The sequence below is a fragment of the Anabrus simplex genome, chromosome 3 (assembly GCF_040414725.1).
Source record: "Anabrus simplex isolate iqAnaSimp1 chromosome 3, ASM4041472v1, whole genome shotgun sequence".
In the NCBI taxonomy this organism is placed as follows: domain Eukaryota; kingdom Metazoa; phylum Arthropoda; class Insecta; order Orthoptera; family Tettigoniidae; genus Anabrus; species Anabrus simplex.
The window spans coordinates 71,995,028-72,014,568 of NC_090267.1; the positions used below are offsets into that span (position 1 = coordinate 71,995,028).

General features: G+C 41.5%; 1 protein-coding gene across 1 annotated transcript in view; it reads left to right on the forward strand.

Moving 5' to 3' along the window:
* The window catches only part of LOC136867022 (protein obstructor-E), an 80,804-nt gene that overhangs the window by 45,810 nt on the left and 15,453 nt on the right, over positions 1 to 19,541 (forward strand). Inside the window, exons 2-3 of the mRNA XM_067144118.2 lie at positions 9,854 to 10,129; positions 12,903 to 13,097. Of these exons, the coding sequence (XP_067000219.2) occupies positions 9,854 to 10,129; positions 12,903 to 13,097 (471 nt within the window). The remainder of the gene's footprint in view (positions 1 to 9,853; positions 10,130 to 12,902; positions 13,098 to 19,541) is intronic.

Genomic DNA, 19,541 nt, shown 5'->3' on the forward strand with positions numbered 1-19,541 from the left:
TGCTGATGACTTGTCCTTCTCATACGAAGAGGTTAAGTCATTATTCTATCACAAGATGATACAAAAGCTCCAGGTTGGGATGGACTATCCGCTAACATTATTAAAAGTGTTCATTTCTGCTTGCCACTCCTATTTGTGACCCTATTTAACAAATGTCTAACCTTGAATTATTTCCCTACCTTATGGAAACTATCTATTATCAAAATAATTCCAAATACAGTCTCCTTACAGAATTAACTGTTCCCTCCTTCTCGTTCTAGGGAAGATTTTGGACAAGTTGATAATTGATCGTGTTATGTACCACATGTATTACTATCACCATCTGAGCCTAAAACAGTATGGCTTCACGCCACAAAAATCCACTGAGGACGCTGTTCTAGCAGTGGTTGAATGGATTTAGGATGTAGTCTCTGGACAGTGAGTAGGTTTACTGATTTCACTTGATATAACCGGCGCCTTTGATAACGCCTGGTGGTCAAAACTTCTTTCTCAGTTGAAGAAAAAATAATGCCCTAAGAACTTATTTCAGCTAATACAAGCTTATTTCAGCAATCGGAAAGTAAAACTTCAGATTGGAACTGCAGTCACTTCAAAAAGTATCAATAAAGGATGCCCGCAAGGATCTGCCTGCAGTCCTCGTTTTTGGAACATCCTCTACAATGAGCTTCTACAGTTTCCCCTTCCGACTGGTTGCAAGGTCGTAGCTTATGCTAATGACGCTCTTCTTTTAACTGAAGTTGATACCGCACAGGATTTGGGCAACCGAGCTAACTCAGCCTTAGATATTCTATTTCAGTGGAGCACTGAAAATAAACTGCAGTTTCATCCTTTAAAAACCAAAGATATGCTCACCACGAGAAGAAGAAAATTGGAAAAACCAAACATTATGATGAATGGTCATAATTAGAGTCCGGATTATTAGGTACTGATAGGTTAGAATGCAAACTTAAGCCAGTAACAAGTATACCCTACACTGTACAACGGTTATGCTATGAGATTTGCATAGATATTAGAGGTACAGCCTATAGAACTCCTTGAATTTATGCTACTCTTCCTACACTGTGGTACAACGGGTTTCATCACACTTCCTACAAACCAAATTACTTTGCATTCTAACCTATTACCACCTAAAAATCCGAGGTATAGTCATAATATACGTTTGGAAGATCAGCTATCATACTTGGGTGTCATACTAGACAAACACAAACTGCAACTGAAATCAAGTAAATTATTACAAGGCCTATCGATTGCCTGTAGACCATCTTGGGATCTTAACTCGGAGGTTCTACAAGCAATTTATTACGAAGCCTATGTTCCACTAATTTTGAACTGTGTTTCGGCTTTTCGAAGTATTTGGGAAAGGAAATGGGCCCAGGTTAAACTGCCACAGATTCAGATGCTCTTTTGAACTGTGTTTCGGCTTTTCGAAGTATTTGGGAAAGGAAATGGGCTCAGGTTAAACTGCTACAGATTCAGATGCTCTTCGAATCTCAGGGGCCTTACCGTACAACATCTACCGAAGCTGCTCTGATAATTGCGGGAACTACAGTTTCAAATACTGTTGTTGAGAGAAAGTGTCATTTTCTGCAGTCGGGCCATCTAGGTATTTCAAGAAACTTCTTTGCAACAATTGCTCACATTTCCATGACTGTATCATCTATACAGACGGCTAGCGCATATTTCATAATGATGGAATTCACAAAGTTGGATGTGCCTATCTAGTCTATCAGGATGGTGTTGAATTTTTTTCAGCCCACTGTTGCCTTTCAAATAGCTGCTCAGTTTTTCAGGCTGAACTCTGGGCCATAAAGAATGCAGTGCTGTGATGTAAAAATAACAACAAGAATGTGAAGATACTCAGTGATTTGCAAGCAGCTTTGAGCTCCATTAACTACAAGTATAATATGAATCCAGTAGCCGCTAGTACAAGAACATAAACTAAAGAATGTCCTCACATCTGTACGTCTTGGGGCCGTGGTGATATAGGATTTGATGGAAATGAAAGTAAAATGAAAGTAAAATTAGCCGCCACATCAAACATCAAAATTACATATCATGAACCTCCAGTGTGCTATGTTAGGTGATACTTCAATAAATATATTATACAGTGCATCAATGGAACCATAGCTGGACTTCTAGCTTGAAAGGATCTGTTACAAGAGAACTATTCTTCCTCGAAGTTAAAGATCGTCTTCAGAGTAAATTATTAGTGCCTAACTTTGTCCTAGTGCAATTTCTATCGGAATATGGAAGATTTAAAACAATCTTACCTTGAGCGATTTAAAATCCCAATTACAGATGGATATTTATGCTTTTGTGGTTCTGCTCAGACAGTAATATGTGCGGAAAGACATTTACTGGTATCACATAAGTGAATTGTTTGTCATTGGCAGGATCTTTGTTCAGATGGTCGATATGCAGTTCGTCGTGATTAACCTCACAGTTTGCCCGGACCCACGTGTAACCAATATTACGATTTCAACCCCACTTAAACCACTCTGTTCCACTTGCTAACACCTCTTCACACCCAGAACGCTTGACTGCACCGCGCGAGTCGTCCAAACCTTACACCCTCACTCGAACTTGCTTATATTTCACTCACATATCACATATCACTCTCTCACCAACATACAGTACTCCATTGCCCAGCAGTAGATGTCTGCTCAGACAGTGGGTCATCTACTTTTCTCCTGCCCCGTGTTTGGAATAAAAACACTTATATTTGAGTACCACCTGAATAGTTGCGATCTTGTATTTTCTAAACCATTGCGTGATGTTTTCAAGAAGCCTTCTTGTTATAAGCAATTCTTAACATTCATTCGTTTTGAAGTATTTTAAGATTATAAAGTACAAAATTAATGTACTCTTGTGAAATAGGGCCCCATGTTGCACTGGATGAAAATGAAATCCTACAACATGTTTTCTATTTTTTAACCGGGTCAGGGTCCGACTCGTTGGCTGAACGGTACTGGCCTTCGGTTCAGAGGGCCCCGGGTTCGATTCCCGGCCGGGGTCGGGGATTTTAACCTTAATTGGTTAATTCCTACGGCACGGGGTCTGGGTGTATGTGTTGTCTTCATCATCATTTCATCCTCATCACGACGCGGAGGTCGCCTACGGTCGTCAAATAGAAAGACCTGCACCTGGCGAGCCGAACCCGTCCTGGGATATCCCGGCACTAAAAGCCATAAGACATTTCACTTCATTACCGGGTCAGGGATGTAATGAATGAATCATACATAGGCTATTAGTACGATGGGATCGCCTCTCCCAAAGTGATTTATTAATTACTGATAGATACTATGAAATGGTAATGGAGAGAGTGTTGCTGGAATGAAAGATGACAGGGAAAACCGGAGTACCCGAAGAAAAACCTGTCCTGCCTCCGCTTTGTCCAGCACAAATCTCACATGGAGTTATTATTATTAATCGATGTTTTCTAAACGCGATTACAAGTGGAAATATGACACTCGGTTGTTGTTTCACACTATTATGGAGTTTTTATTTAGCTTTTCCTGAAATGTATCATTTGCTTTAAGGTTTTAACTTGTAAAATAATTTTCGTTAATGGAAAGTGAGAGTGATGAATTATATGATTGAAGAGAACTGAAAAAATATTTACAATAAATTTTACAATTTGCTTTACATCGCACCGACACAGATAGGCCTTATGGGATAGGAAAGGACTAGGAGTGGAAAGGAAGCACCCGTGGGCTTAATTAAGGTACATTCCCAGCAATTTTTTTGCATGAAAATGGGAAACCACGGAAAAGCAACTTCGGGGCTGCCGACGGTGGGGTTTGAACCCACTATTTCCCGAAAGCAAGCTTACAGCTGCGTGGCCCCCACCGCACGGCCACCTCGCTCGGTCAATAATTTATAATGCTTGTATATATTCCTAAGGACATTTAAGGGAATGATGTTGACGAAAGTAAAAGACTCGGCTGTTCCCACGGTGTTGCACATCTAGTCTCTAAATTTTAAAATTTGGGAAGGTATGAATGCGGACTGCTACACGGATTGTACGAAGGGAAAGCAAAAACTGTAGGCCCTATAAATAGAAAATATATTCAGTAGCTTTTGGTACTATAAATACACACAGAAAGTAAAAAACAGAGCACAGTTCCAGGCTATCATGCAAATCTTTTCTTATTTTCCTTTTTGTACCAATTGTCGCACTGACACGCATAGGTCTTAAGGCGACTATGGGACAGGACAGGGCTAAAAGTGGGAAGGAAACGACTATGGCCTTAATTAAGGTACAGCCCCAGCATTTTCCTAGTTAGAATCCATCTTCAGGGCTGCCAACAGTGGGGTTCAAACATCTCCTAAATGCAAGCTGACAGATACGTGACCTAAAGCCTACAGCCACTCGCTCGGTATCATGCACATGATTTTTCTGGATATTCGCTTTCAAAAGCATGGTGATTCATTGAAAGGAAAATTTCATCCCTTATATTTCGTAAAACATTAATTTCAGTCTTCAAGGAAAGATCCAAAGAATCACATTCACGCCGACAGGGGAATCAGTCGCGAAGTCAGCCCATGTAGGCCAATTCACATGACAATCAGAGTGTCACGCGAAGTATTATTTTATACGCACGGAAATGAATTTCAAGGAAACATGCCTGTGAAATGATACGCCACTGCTTTTTATGAACCTCTCTATGGAGCCATAAGCTGCACAGGAGACTGGCATTTTCCTTCAGAGAAGTATATACTTCAATTTATCGGAAAGCTCCAGTAGTGACAGTGCCAAACAATCCAGCTGTTGCCAAACAGCGCGCTCGTTCAACTTCGCACGCGACTGCAGCGCCAATGCTACCTCTAGTGCAGTAGCGCAGCCAGGATTTCAGTTTTGTGGGGGGGGGGGGCATTCATCCAGAATTTTATTTTGATAGGTGTCCAAACTTCCATAGTTTAGGTGGTGTAGAATACCGAAAAAGGAAATGGGTGTACTTGGATCCAAGTAAGAGTGGTAGATTCGTGCGGATTCCGGAAGCTAATAGTAATTTTCTTCTTATTCTTCTTATTATTATTTTTCTTCTTCTTCTTCCGCTTTTCCCACATCTGTGGGGTCGCGGGTGCGAACTGTGTCGCACATGTGGATTTGGCCCTGTTTTACGGCCGGATGTCTTTCCCGATGCCAACCATATATAGAGGGATGTAATTAGTGTTGTGTGTTTCTTTGGTGGTTGGTAGTGTAGTATGTTGTCTGAATATGAATATGCTGGGACAAACACCAGAAGAATTAATCAGACGCGATTAAAATCCCCGACCCAGCCAGGAATCGAACCCGGGACCGTCTTAACCGAAGGCCTCAACACTGATCATTCAGCCAATGATTCGGACTCCGTAAGCTAATATTAATGCACATTATATATAAAATGCTCAATAAAAATACATTCGTTAAAACTCCTGGGGGTCTGGACTTCTTGTACGACACCCCCCACCCCCCGTCCCCCGGCTACATCTGTTACTCCCATCCCAACATAACTGCAGCATTTCATATACTGTATTCCGAGTACAGGTGAAATTAATACAAGAATCAACAGTTTGAGTAAGAATGCAATATTCTGGTTTAGAATAAATACGGTAATGTTATTATAATAATGGTCATGTGATAAGCAATAAAGAAGTGACATTTTATACAAATAATACGACAAAGATATACACACACGCGTCGAATACAGGTTTCTCGCCCTTCTTGTCTATGGCTAGATGATGAAGGCAAGAAAATGATGGCCCACCGTGACTCGTTATTTCGACATTATAAACAAACCCTAGATGACACAGACTTCGAATCTAACCGCATCTTAAGTATTCTACGGCCCCTAATCTTCTGTATTTTTAGCAATGGCATACCATCTGTGACAGGAAATAACACACATGACCTCTGTGCTGACGATCTTCATATATCGACACTGAAAGACAAGATATTAACAGGGATCTCCGACGACTCAGTGTACTATATATGCACAACGAAGCTCTCTTATACTAAACTGCAAAAAAAACTCAGACAATTATAATTGGATCACGAAAATTACTGAGCTGCTCAAACAATGCCGCAATACCGCCTATCCTACTGAATTATTTCCTACAGTAAAACGGTTTAAAATCCCGGCGTAATGATGAATGAAGCAGTTGATTGGTGTGATCACACGAAACAAATACGTAATTTTTTTTTTTGGAGTTCTTCACCCTCTTAAACGTCACAATAACCGAGAATAGGGAGAATGAGTGTCTGCATTCGTTTGACCTGTAGCTCAAATGGAAATACATCTCTCTTAAACCGTCAGATAGCTCCTCAATTATAAACACGTGGGCTGAGTGTACCTCAAACCAGCCCTCAGATCCAGGTAAAAGTCCTTGACCTGGCCGGGAATCGAACTCGGGGCCTCTGGTAAGAGGCAGGCACGCTACCCCTACACTGTGGGGCCGGCTGGTTATTTTTAGGTCTCCTTATTTTCGAATTTGACTTAAGGCATCCTGTATTCGATTCCCGGCACTGACAGATTTAAGAAAGGCATGGGATGGGGAGGATACATCCTTGTTTTTGGGTGCAGTAGAGTTTTCCTTGAGTCTCCCGTAATCGAAATATCTACGGCCTGGAAGGTAGTCACCTTCACGGAGTGTAGTACCAAAGTGGTTCCTTTTTAAAGAAAACAAAGATTCTACTTCCTCACAAACGAAGAACGACATTGTCAATTTTACGAACAGTTTCAATAATGCAGCCGGTGTATGTTAAGAGTACAGAAGCTATAATTGTACATGGTAACAATCAAAACCAACAATATCTACTGAAGATCCGTCACCGCACTCGGTAGGACCGGCTTTCTTTTTATATCCACCGGACGAGTTGGCCGTGCGCTTAGGGGCGCACAGCTGTGTGCTTGCATCCGGGAGATAGTGGGTTGAAACACCACTATCGGCAGCCCTAAAGATGGTTTTCTGTGGTTTCCTATTTTCACACCAGGCAAATGCCGGGGCTGTACCTTAATTAAGGCCACGGCCGCTTCTTCCCACTCTCAGCCCTTTCCTTTCCCATCGTCGCCATAAGACCTACGGTGCGACGTAAAGCAAATTCTAAATAAAAAATAAATCTTTTCACAACCCCTTCCAAGGAAAAGTTGTATCCACACTACTGGCCTTATTGGCCACTACTGAAATTATTTTGTGGGTACGCCACTGCATCCACTCACCATTTAATGTACAAGGTAAGTCCGAAGAATGGTTGGATACTCAAAATACGCCACCATAAATGATGCGGTTCTGGCTCAAAAGTGTAAGGAAAGGTAAGGGACGGGATCTAGTGTTTTAGGTAGAATCCGTATCAATAGAACGTGACTTCCCATTTTAAAAATGTTTCATGTATCGACTGCGATTCAAGCCTGGGCCGTCCTGATGAGAAGAAACCATTGGAACTGAGTTATCACGCCCGCCAATTACAAAATAGTTACCCGCACTTTTGATAGTGCCATTTGAGGTTCCAATCAGTCCCCGGGCATTTGATAAAATATATTGGCCTACCTATCGAACTTAGGCACGAATCCGCGATTGCCTTGCTACTGTAAAAATAAAATAAAAACTTTTTCATAACTTACCGAGGATACACATAGTGTTGGCTTCTCAGTGACAAAACGGTCCCTCTTCAAAAAAAAGTTACTTATATGGCACAAAATGAGGAACTAACGTGCAGCTCACAATCCTGTCACAGTCTACCCAACGCTGCTACTTAAACACAGCACATCTCTCAACCACGGTACAACCAGAGGATCCCTAAGACATTGTTGTTTCCTGGAACCGATATGCAAAAGCTGACACGATGTTGTAAGCTTGCAACTGTTTCTGGACGTGCCCCCCCCCGTCATCTCGGTGGTCACATTTCTGCCCCCTACTGAGTAATCCCTTGCTAATTGCCACTTTCTTCATGTCTTGACATTTGTCAACACACGGTTACATTCTCAATACTGAGGCCTCTACAGGGAAATATCCCCGCGCATCACAATCCTATGTGTCTTCCTTTCATTCAAGCAGTACAAATATGGAGAATTATGTATGGCCCTATTGAGCCCTGCTAGTATATTTTTGTCGCTACGTTAACTTAACATTTCGGCGTACGTTTTTAAGTTGTTCGTACCGTACGTAAAACAACGGCTGATCCTCGCTCTAGTTTCAGGAAATATTTTGGTGGGGCCCGGCCCCACTGCCCTCCCCCCCCTCCCCCTTGGCTACGCCAGTGCTCTAGTGTATTATTTAGTATTTACTAACTCTGTGTTTCAAATCAATGTGTCTGTTAAATAGTCAAGGCAAGCATCGCTGTGAAAATGTCGCAAAAGAAAGGGAAAGTGTTGAATACTAAAGAAAAGTCACACATGATATGGCGAAACATGGGGAAACAAACCTCAGCGTCGCGAAGGAAATGGGTGTATCATATTCAACGATTCTACAATTTAGAAGGAAAGAGAGAGTAATGTCTCACTGATTTATCGAAGACCGTGTGCGACATTATTTATCAATTCACATTGTTGCTACTTCTTTGCTCAATTATTGTTTTATATTTTGGTGTAAGGTGTGACAAACGGTTATTTTTGTGTAACTGCTTTATCTGTCACTGCTTCAGTAAAGTAACTGTGAAACGTAACAGTTAAGAATAACGTCCAACGTTACTCTCCTTTTATTGGTCACAGACTGGTCACGGCTTAAAGCTTGCCTCTCTACAGCTGTGTTGCGAAGTCCCATTCATTCACTCGCACATGCGCGCACGCATCACTACACTGTTGAAAGTCGGTGCAGCAAAACACGCATTCCTATTTGCTATAAAGTTAATGAGAGGCAGACAACGGATGAAATGAGAAGACAACATAGCGTCTTTTCTGAAATCTAGAGGAGTGAGTTTGGCAATGCCCCGATCAAGGATAAGACAAGAAAACATGATGATCTGTCTGCCAAACCTCGACACAAATCGGTACAAGAGGATCGATTAAGTAAAATGAAGTAATGTTATTTTACCTCTAATATGTTATCTATAATATCAATATGGAAAGTTAGCATACTCATTTATTTATGGTACAAGAAAAATTATACGAGTGGCACTTATAATAATATTTTAATGTAGGTAGCCCTGCGCGATTTGGTTTGAGTCAACGATTAGCCGTGAGCAGTTGAATATGTCATAACAGTTTACACTTTAGTTACCAGATGACAGCACCAGCTTAAACAAATACACTATAGAGTATGCCTAAAGCAATCTCCTACGAAAGCGCTCTCACTTGGAAGACATGTGTACTATCTGAACTCTGAACGTCACATTCTGTGTCTGTAAGCTGCTACTAGTGACAGTTCCCACTTCCCAGTTACTGTTTTTACTAGTACGTTATTCTGTTGTCGTTACTCAGTAACCTGTTATTTTTTGGCCTCGTTACATTTGTAACAGTGACATGCATGTAACTGTGACAAAGTACATGCTACGTTATTTTTCAACCATCTCTATTTTGGTGGCATATTATTGCTGTACGTACTGTGTAAACAGAAGAAAAAATCCTCTCCTTTCACTGATACTGTATTGCAAATACAGTACAATACTTATGTTTTTTGAAGTTGTAACTTTATTCTGTATCAACCATGGGAGTGTGCAGCCTAAAACTTACAGATATAAACATTTTAGGGGGGAAAACCCGATTTGTGCGATTATCGCTTATAACGACCGTTAATTGGTGGTCCCTTTGAATTCGTTATAAACGGTTTCGACAGTATTTGATGTTTGTATAGTAGGGCCTATTTCAACCATTGATAATGAAATCTTTGAGTTTTGTCCCTATCAAATAGCACTCAATGTCTTGACTGTTTACAGGTGGTGGTCAGCTCCGTGGAGGCGGAAACTTCGCCGGCTTCACTTCTAATCTCGCTGGTGGTTCCAATGCACCGCGCAGCAGCAACTTCGTTTGTCCAGAGAAGTACGGACGGTTCGCGAGCGGCGGCCAGTGCGACAGCTACATCGAGTGCGAGGACGGAGTGCCCACCGAGAAACTCTGTCCAGACGGTCTGCTGTTCAACGCCAGGGCGCATCACTATGCCTACCCTTGTCAGTACCCCGTGGACGTCGACTGTGAAGGCCGCTCTGCTCTACGTAAGTAATTCCCTCTAAGTCTGTATGTCCCCGTTTTCCGAGGACAGCCCGAAATTCACTTTCTGTCCTCGGTCAATATTCGTCTCTGTAATGACCAGAGATTCCGTTACTTTGGCCCAGTTCTTTCCGAAGTGTTTCAGTTACCACGATGTCAGAAGAACCGTGGCCTATCAGCTCAGTAAAGGTTTTGTGCTGGAAAGGAGAGGCTACCCAGGCCTGGAGGTATTAGAGTGCTACGTGGTCAGCTTAACATGTTCAGCCATATTGCTTGACTTTCGTGACTGGTTACGCCACTTTTTACATCTGCTCCTCGGTTAGTCCCACGAAGCTAAGTATGCCCCTATCATGCTATCTCTTCTTCTTGTCAAATTTACCCAAATCGATCTTCTCTCACCGATGCGATTCAGTGTCTCTTCATTCGTGATTCGATCTACCAACTCACCTTCAGCATTCTTCTGTAACACCACATTTCAAAAGCTATTTTCTTTCTGAGCTGTTTCACTTCCGCACAATACCACGCTCCGGAAGAAGTCCTGAAAAACATCTTTGAAATTCCTATATCAATGTTCGAAGTGAGCAGATTTATTTTCCTAAGAACGACCTTACTTGCTTGTGATAATCTGCATTTGATATCCTGTTAGTTATTTTACTACCCAAATAACAATATTCATCTACTTCATTTGAGACTTCATTTCCTAATCTAATACAGAAGTTCGTTCGGGATTTCTGGGGACGATATTTGAAGGGTAGAAACCTTACGGAAAGCCATGTCTCCACCAACAATCATGCTCAGTTGGAAAGCCAATATTTCCAGCTATAGCCCAACAACGTAATTTCCATTGCAAAAGAATTTTCGCAGAGCTACCATGTCTTTCTTATCCCACAGCTCCTGACAGACTTTCCAGAGGCCACTAATAGTGCGTGGACGTCTATTTCCTCTGGCCTTTTTTAGGAGTTCAAATGCACAGAAGTTCATGGGTGACCCATCGGAAGCCTTCACCAGAATGTCAGCAAAGAACGGACTAGTCGAACGAGAGGTGTGGCTGGATGCTTTATCTTGATGTACCCATACCTGATTTTCGCCTTCCTATACAATGCTGGGATTCATTTATAGGAAGGGGAGTTAGGGATTGGAATAACTTACCAAGGGAGATGTTCAATAAATTTCCAATTTCTTTGAAATCATGGGTGTTGAAACATCTTGCTGATAGAACGGTTAACTCGCCGTTGTAGCAATATCCAGCGATGATCATGAAACCCCTTCAAAAACTTCCCTGACATTCTTTATACAATGCATGATTTAAAAAAAATTGTCTCTAGGGCGGTAGTAAATCGAGCGTGATTTGTTACAGTCACTAAGGTACACATATGCTTCGTCTAATGTCGCCACATTTTACCATCTGTCCCCTGCCAGATAGCCTTCATACAGGTTTCTTACATTAGTGCGACGTTCCGAAATGTGACGAGGCAACAGCTTGTGAACTCGGCGCTTATGCCACTTTTCTAATTGCAGGTTCTTGTTGATTATGGTGTTAACTGTTGAAACAGATATCCCCAACTTACGTGCGATAGTCCTTTGTGGGGCAGGGTTACCATCTGTGACAACAGCTTTCACTTCCCTCACCACCTCTGGTGGCTGGTCGTGGATTTGCATGCTTTTTCCCCTCTGGAATTAAGCCCAGTCGGCCTTTGCCTATTTTATTCAATACAGCACTGATCCCGTTCTTTGATATCAAGAAATAACGCTTCTTGCACACTCCATAGATTGTAGAATAGCTATATCTAACATCGGAAATGCCTGTTACTGTACGTAGCCCTCCCAGCAGGAGTCAATCCGCTTCAGCATCGTTTCAGCTAATGTCACGAAACTCTACACACACTTTCTCACTACCGGTACTGATGAGAATGACTTCGTTCGACTGCACTTTATTACTTTAGTTTTGGGATTATTTTTTTTTTTTTGATTCGTTTTGCCCAACTGTGGAGCGCGTTTGAACTTATTTTGCACAATGTTTCTTCTTTTCTTCCCAATATCTCTTCATGTTTTCACTGTGTTCCTTTCTGCGTGTTTCTGTCCAGCCTGTATTTTTTCTTGTTGGTTTCTCTGCAAATTTATGTTTGTTTACTAAGCTTCTAAATTTCAGTCTATCTTGAATGGTTTCGTCCTCAATACCCATTTCTTGTAGATCTTGTAGAAAACATCTTGAGGCAACCTCTGAGGCTCAGTACCTTAGTTGTAACTATGAGATTGACAAAGATGAATCTCCCCATTATCTTCAACTTACTAGCATGATGGGATTATTATTATTATTATTATTATTATTATTATTATTATTATTATTATTATTATTATTATTATTATTATTATTTCCGACTCGTTGGCTGAACGGTCAGCGTACTGGCCTTCGGTTCAGAGGGTCCCGGGTTCGATTCCTGGCCGGGTCGAAGATTTTAACCTTAATTGGTTAATTCCAATGGCACGGGGGCTGGGTGTATGTGTTGTCTTCATCATCATTTCATCCTCATCACGACGCGCAGGTGGCCTACGAACCCGCCCTGGGATATCCCGGCACTAAAAGCCATACAACATATTTTTTAATTATTATTATTATTATTATTATTATTATTATTATTATTATTATTATTATTATTATTATTATTATTATTATTATTATTATCTCTTTTACTAACTGTTTACAATATCTATTCTATTATCTAGTAAAGTGTATAGTTTCCAGTTAGTTATAGTTATCAAGTCTGGTTAATGTTTCAGAGCCTGCTCAGCCTACAGAAGAATGTCCACATCAGTACGGGTACTTCAAGCTGGGGGATGTCAACAACTGCGGACAGTTCATCAACTGTGTTGACGGTCGTGGCTACACCTTCAACTGCCCTGAAGGATTGGCTTTCAACCCAGATACTCTCCGTTGCGATTGGCCAGACCAAGTAGACTCGTGTGATGCCGAAGGTAAACTTTTACACTAACTACCGAGTGAGAGAAAAAAAAATCAGGGTTAGACTGTATCGGATGCAGCTGCAAGTATTTTAGGCGTGAATAAGTCTACGTAGTTTTCCCAAACAAACAAACAAATAAACAAACTAAAAAGCAAAGTCATCTCCGTACAGACCATGAAGGCCCTTGGAGGAGTGGAAGGTAAAGGCGTCCACTATCCGTAACTTCGGCTCCTGATGGGGTAGAGTAGTAAGCTACTCCGGCTCCTGATGGGGTAGAGTGGTAAGCTACTTCGGCTCCTGATGGGGTAGAGTAGTAAGCTACTCCGGCTCCTGATGGGGTAGAGTGGTAAGCTACTTCGGCTCCTGATGGGGTAGAGTAGTAAGCTACTTCGGCTCCTGATGGGGTAGAGTGGTAAGCTACTTCGGCTCCTGATGGGGTAGAGTGGTAAGCTACTTCGGCTCCTGATGGGGTAGAGTGGTAAGCTACTTCGGCTCCTGATGGGGTAGAGTAGTAAGCTACTTCGGCTCCTGATGGGGTAGAATGGTAAGCTACTTCGGCTCCTGATGGGGTAGAGTGGTAAGCTACTTCGGCTCCTGATGGGGTAGAGTGGTAAGCTACTTCGGCTCCTGATGGGGTAGAGTGGTAAGCTACTTCGGCTCCTGATGGGGTAGAGTGGTAAGCTACTTCGGCTCCTGATGGGGTAGAGTGGTAAGCTACTTCGGCTCCTGATGGGGTAGAGTGGTAAGCTACTTCGGCTCCTGATGGGGTAGAGTAGTAAGCTACTTCGGCTCCTGATGGGGTAGAGTGGTTAGCTACTTCGGCTCCTGATGGGGTAGAGTAGTAAGCTACTTCGGCTCCTGATGGGGTAGAGTGGTAAGCTACTTCGGCTCCTGATGGGGTAGAGTGGTAAGCTACTTCGGCTCCTGATGGGGTAGAGTAGTAAGCTACTTCGGCTCCTGATGGGGTAGAGTGGTAAGCTACTTCGGCTCCTGATGGGGTAGAGTGGTAAGCTACTTCGGCTCCTGATGGGGTAGAGTGGTAAGCTCTACGCCCGACCACCTCTGCTCCCAGGAATTAACCTGGCACTCATTTTTTGAGTAGGCTGAGTGAACCTCAGGACCATATGCACATCATTTCTTAAATTTTTCTTCTTTCTGACGGGGAATCGAACCCGCGTCCGTCCGGACGAACTGAAAATGCCTTTACCGCCTCGGCCAGGCAAAATTCCATTATACATAATTTGATTTTACAAGTATTTTTGAACTCACCAGATGAATTTGGTCTTGTCTTCCTGAAGTCATACATTCTGCATTTTGGTTGTGGAAAGTTACAAACCTTTTTTTTTTTTTTCAACTTGCTTTATGTCGCATCGACACCACAGATAGGTCTTATGGCGACAATGGGACAAGAAAGGCCTAGGAGTGGGAAGGAAGCGGCCGTGGTCTTAATTAAGGTACAGCCCCAGCATTTGCCTGGTGTGAAAATGGGAAACCACGGAAAACCATTTTCAAGGCTGCCGACAGTGGGGTTCGAACCTACTATCTCCCAAATACTGGATACTGGCCGCACTTAAGTGACTGCAGCTATCGAGCTCGGTAAGTTAGAAACTGATCTGTGATGTCACAATCTTTGCAGACTTTGTCTCTCATCTTCAGGGAATAATTAATAACTAAAAGAGAATTAAGAAGTTCTGGTTCCATTTTATCTCTCTTAATAGTGTTGGTGACATTCAGCACAGAAAAAATTTCACTCTGTTTCTGCATTTGAATGATGATGATGCTTGTTGTTTAAAGGGGCTCAACTTCTAGGTCATCGGCCCCTAATGGTACGAAATGAGACAAAATGTAATGACAATTTAAAATTACAAACTTGATGAAGAATTAATGGATGAATATGAATGTAAAATAATCAGCAGATCCAACTCACAAAATCAATCCACCGATGAGAATTCAAAAAGATGACAAACAATGATTATGAACTTAAAACAATCAGTGGATCCGACCTGCAATTTCCCACCTTCCCAGAAACTAACTTAAAACAATGGTATATACTGACCAAGGGACTGCTTCCAAAGCACAATCCTGAATCAATGATGCTTGTTGTCTAAAGGGGTCCTAAATCCCGTTCAGCAGCCCCTCATAATGATACTTATCAGTAGTAAATTAGAACCATGATATTTCTCATGTAGCGATACTAATCACAGGCAACGCCCAGACTCATGGTGTTCCTCGAAACGCAGACTCAAGATGTCCACAACCAGATGCTGAAATACCCCAGTGAGGATAGCCTATTTTTTTCTCCTTGGGGTGTTCCTACCGAATCTGGACAGAGGGGAGCCTCGGTCATAGTGACAGATACTATACAGGGGTACTGTAAACCCATAGTGATCCACCCACAGACCCATGGTATTTTTCACACAGTGGTAGTAATTGCAAGTAAAGTTGACCCATGGTGTTCCTTGTGTGATGATACTAATCACAGGTGGGTCTCATGGTTCAAAATTCAGCATCCCTTGGTCGCCCCTTTCAGTCGCTTCTTATGACAGGCAGGGGATACCGTAGGTGTATTCTTTGTCTGCGTTCCCCACCCACAGGAGGTTGTGTGTTTTGTCCACGAGAGCTATTTTATTTTGCTCAAGTCCACCGGCAAGCCGGTTAAGACACCCCTATCTGACACCTGGGATGCGCCACGTCATCTCTCCCTGCTACGACAGCATAGTAAGTTCATGGGCATTTGAATAGGAAGAGTAAGAACTAGTTATAAAATCTGGAGCACAAATGAACTGTACTGACAGCTGTTACAAATTTGAAACATGGCATGTACTTCATTAAATCATGTGAATACCGGGCAAGTTGACCATGCGGTTAGGGGCATTCAGCTATGAGCTTGCATCCGGGAGATAGTGGGTTCGAACCCCACTGTCAGTAGCCCTGAAGATGGTTTTCCGTGGTTTCCCATTTTCACACCAGGCAAATGCTGCGGCTGTACCTTTATTAAGGCCACGACCACTTCCTTCCCACTCCTAGGCCTATCCCATCATCGCCATAAGACCTATTTGTGTCGGTCCGATGTAAAGCCACTTGCAAAAAGAATATCATGTGAATATTCATGGTTACATATGTATTTAAATGATTTTTTTAATGGAAATCAAACATCTTTTGGAAAGTGTTACGGGGTTCCCCGTGGACTGCAGAGGTGAAAGAAGGTGCGGGCTGGAATGGGTCTAACTACAAGGCCGAAAGATGAATTAAAACTTCAATAAAGGTTATATTTTCACAAATTGAAAAAACAAATTTCACATAGAATTTAAACAAATAACAACAACTCAACCACTATCCACTAATCAGGTACAAGGTATTTTACACACGAAAGCCCGAGTTTCGGGGTCTTTACATGTTCTGGGCTTCGAGCCCCAATCACACAATCTTTGAGCTATTAGCTCAACAATATTGAGGTACAAATTTGTTCCAAAGGCAGAAATACCCCAATACGTGGAGCCCTTGCTCCTCCTTACTCTATCCGGCCTCCCAGAGGTACGTTTACCACATCAGAAAGAGCTGACCCGCTCTCAATCTTTCAAGCCTATTAAAGGCAATACTATACTTTACAATCACTTGCCATCGAGGCACAACTTACAAGAATTTAACAGGGGTATCTCGTACCCAGCCTACAGGGCCTTAAAAGAAAAGAACAGAATAATTAAATGGCCCAAAATACCAAGATGACTGGAGGCGTTGCTTGCACTCCTACATGAAACCTTACAAAACCTAAGGAGCACTAGGCCGATGACACAGGGGCTATTCCCAAACTAGGGAGGTGACTCGTATAAGAAAATTTTAATACATTAAGATTAGAAAATCGGTTATGAAAACGAAGTCACCTCAAATCAAAAATGAAGGGGAGCTCGAGAGGGTAAAGCACTCTCTATCCCCAATTTACAGTTAAAGTAATAAGAAAATTTTACATAAGCCGGCACTAAGTTACATTTTTAGACAGGTAGGTTACATTGAAAAGGTTTCAGACCTTCCCCGAGGGTTAAACTGCTGAGCTAGCAAGAAATAAAGTTGGTTTTTTTTGCTAGGGACTTTACGTCGCACCGACACAGATAGGTCTTATGGCGACGAAATAAAGATGTTAAACAGCCATTACCTTTGTTGAAGAGCTGCTGCCCGAAGGAAGAGGCGCTATCCGCCCCTGCTATACTTCCATACACTAAGCTAGATGTTGTTGAAGTGGCGGAGAGCCAGGAAAATCAGCAGTTTTTATACTCTCGGGGAAGATTCGAGACCTTTCATGAATAATTAAGACACACCCACAGTCGTTTATTGGGTAGCTTACAGTTACACATCAAAATCGGAGAAGAAATACGCAATTGGCTGAAAATTAATGACAGAAATTATTGATTGGCTAACTTCAAAACTGGCGGAAAGAAAAGATTTATATTGCCAACCCACAAATGAACTACGAAATTAAGTAAGGAACAAACTTATGAATACAAAATTTCTCCAAATAAAGTTCTACCACTCCGCACCAGGGTGCATTGTCATAGTTTTTGTAGAGACATCTATCAGAGAATGTCCACACTTCTTGATAATTAGTAAACAAAAGCAGTTCGAAATTAACACAGTGACATCTTCTGAGAAACTGCTGAGATAATTCAGTTCGTAAAGTTCAGAGTTTCTCCTGTAGAGGAGTACTTTAATGCGGAAAGTTCAAATGTGCGGCGTAGAAAGTACAGAAAGTATGAATGAAGTTTGTTTACAAATTCCAGTTACTGAAGTGGGAAATGTGGAAGATGAATGGTCCAATTTCAAAAGGGCATTTGTAAGTGGGGCAGAGAGTGCCTGTGGTGGAACATCAACGACAGTGAAAGGACAGGAGACACGGTGGTGAAATGAGAAGGTGAGAGAAGCAGCGAAAGAAAAGAAGGAAGCATGGCAAGAATGGAACAGAGATTTTTAAAAAAGAAGCAAAAAGAGGTATCTTGATAATAAAAGGTAATGTAAGAAATTGGCAAGAGAAGGAAAGTTGGAAAGAATTTACACAAAAGATGGAAACGGATGTTGCTGCAGTAAAAGAATGTTGTATGGAATTATACAAAGTAATAGGAAAGAAAGAGTTTGTACAAAGCTGATGAGAGGAAGGTGGAGAGTTGATAATACATCCAGGTGGTTTGGACATGTAAAGAGGAAGGAGGAGAAAAGAATATCAAAACAGATGATGGATATAAAGTTTGAGGGAAAGAGAGCAAGAGGGAGACCTAGAAAAAGGTGGATTGATTCAACAAGGAGGAGTGCAAGAAGAAGAAACCAGGACTTGGACATAGAAGAGGAATGGTAGAAGGAGAGAGAAAGCTGAAGTACATAAATACTCCAACATGGCAGGAGCTGGATAAGGGGAAAACAGGAGGATGATGATGAATGCAGTTTGTTTAAGAATCTAAATTCTTTCCCAGTATATATATAAAAAGCAAATATTAAATGGACATTGACTTCAATGCATTTTCTAGTAGACAACCATGTTGTGCAGGTCAAGACAAGAACAGAGAACTCGAGTGGTGAACATGGGCTGTAGTAACTTTGTGTTTGCAGAGTGCAGGTGAAAGTACCCGCTATGAAAATGAAGAGAACAGAGTGCACGAGCAAGGTGCGGCAGTGGCAGTAATATGCAGGATGCTAAATAGTTTATTATGTCACCTGTTCAATACATTAGAAATTTTAAACATTTAGGAATTTATCATTATTTCCATATGAGACATGTTTCACCCACTTTTGAGGGCATCATCAGTCATAGTACTACATCAAGGCATAAATCAGGTACCTGATTTGTAATTAAATTGTAAATACTAAGATATAGTATTGACATATTACAGTGGGAAAGTTAAGAGAAAAACAATATTCAATGATGATATAGATACCAATACATCAGCCGTTGGCTGTAAATTATCAGTTGTGAAGGATAACAGCATCAAAATATTAGGGTATGTCCTACAAAGGATGACTTAACATGCTAACATAGGGCATTTTAAGGGAAAGATAAGTGACTTGCACTAATAGGTAAGACCACAGGATATTTGACAGTGTCCATCATTGAACATTTTGTGCAACCTCTCGTGTTCTAAAACGGGTGTGACCTCTCGCGTGTTAATTAGTGGCAAATACAATAGAGACAATACGTGACACTTATGGATTTAGCCTTGTTAAAATGGGAGACAATTTGCAAGTGGCGCTCCTAGTGATATGACCTGAAAATTAGTGCTAAATTCAAATATCAATGGAAATGCATATACAAAAATGGATAAATAAATTACGTCTAGAAATAAAGTGTTATTGAGATATTAACTTCGAAGTTGCTAAAGCAATTCTGGATAAATGATTGAAGAATTATTAAATAGGTTTTTATTTAAAGACTGAAATTAGACATATAATCAAGATGTGAAATGGACTGCCGTGAAAG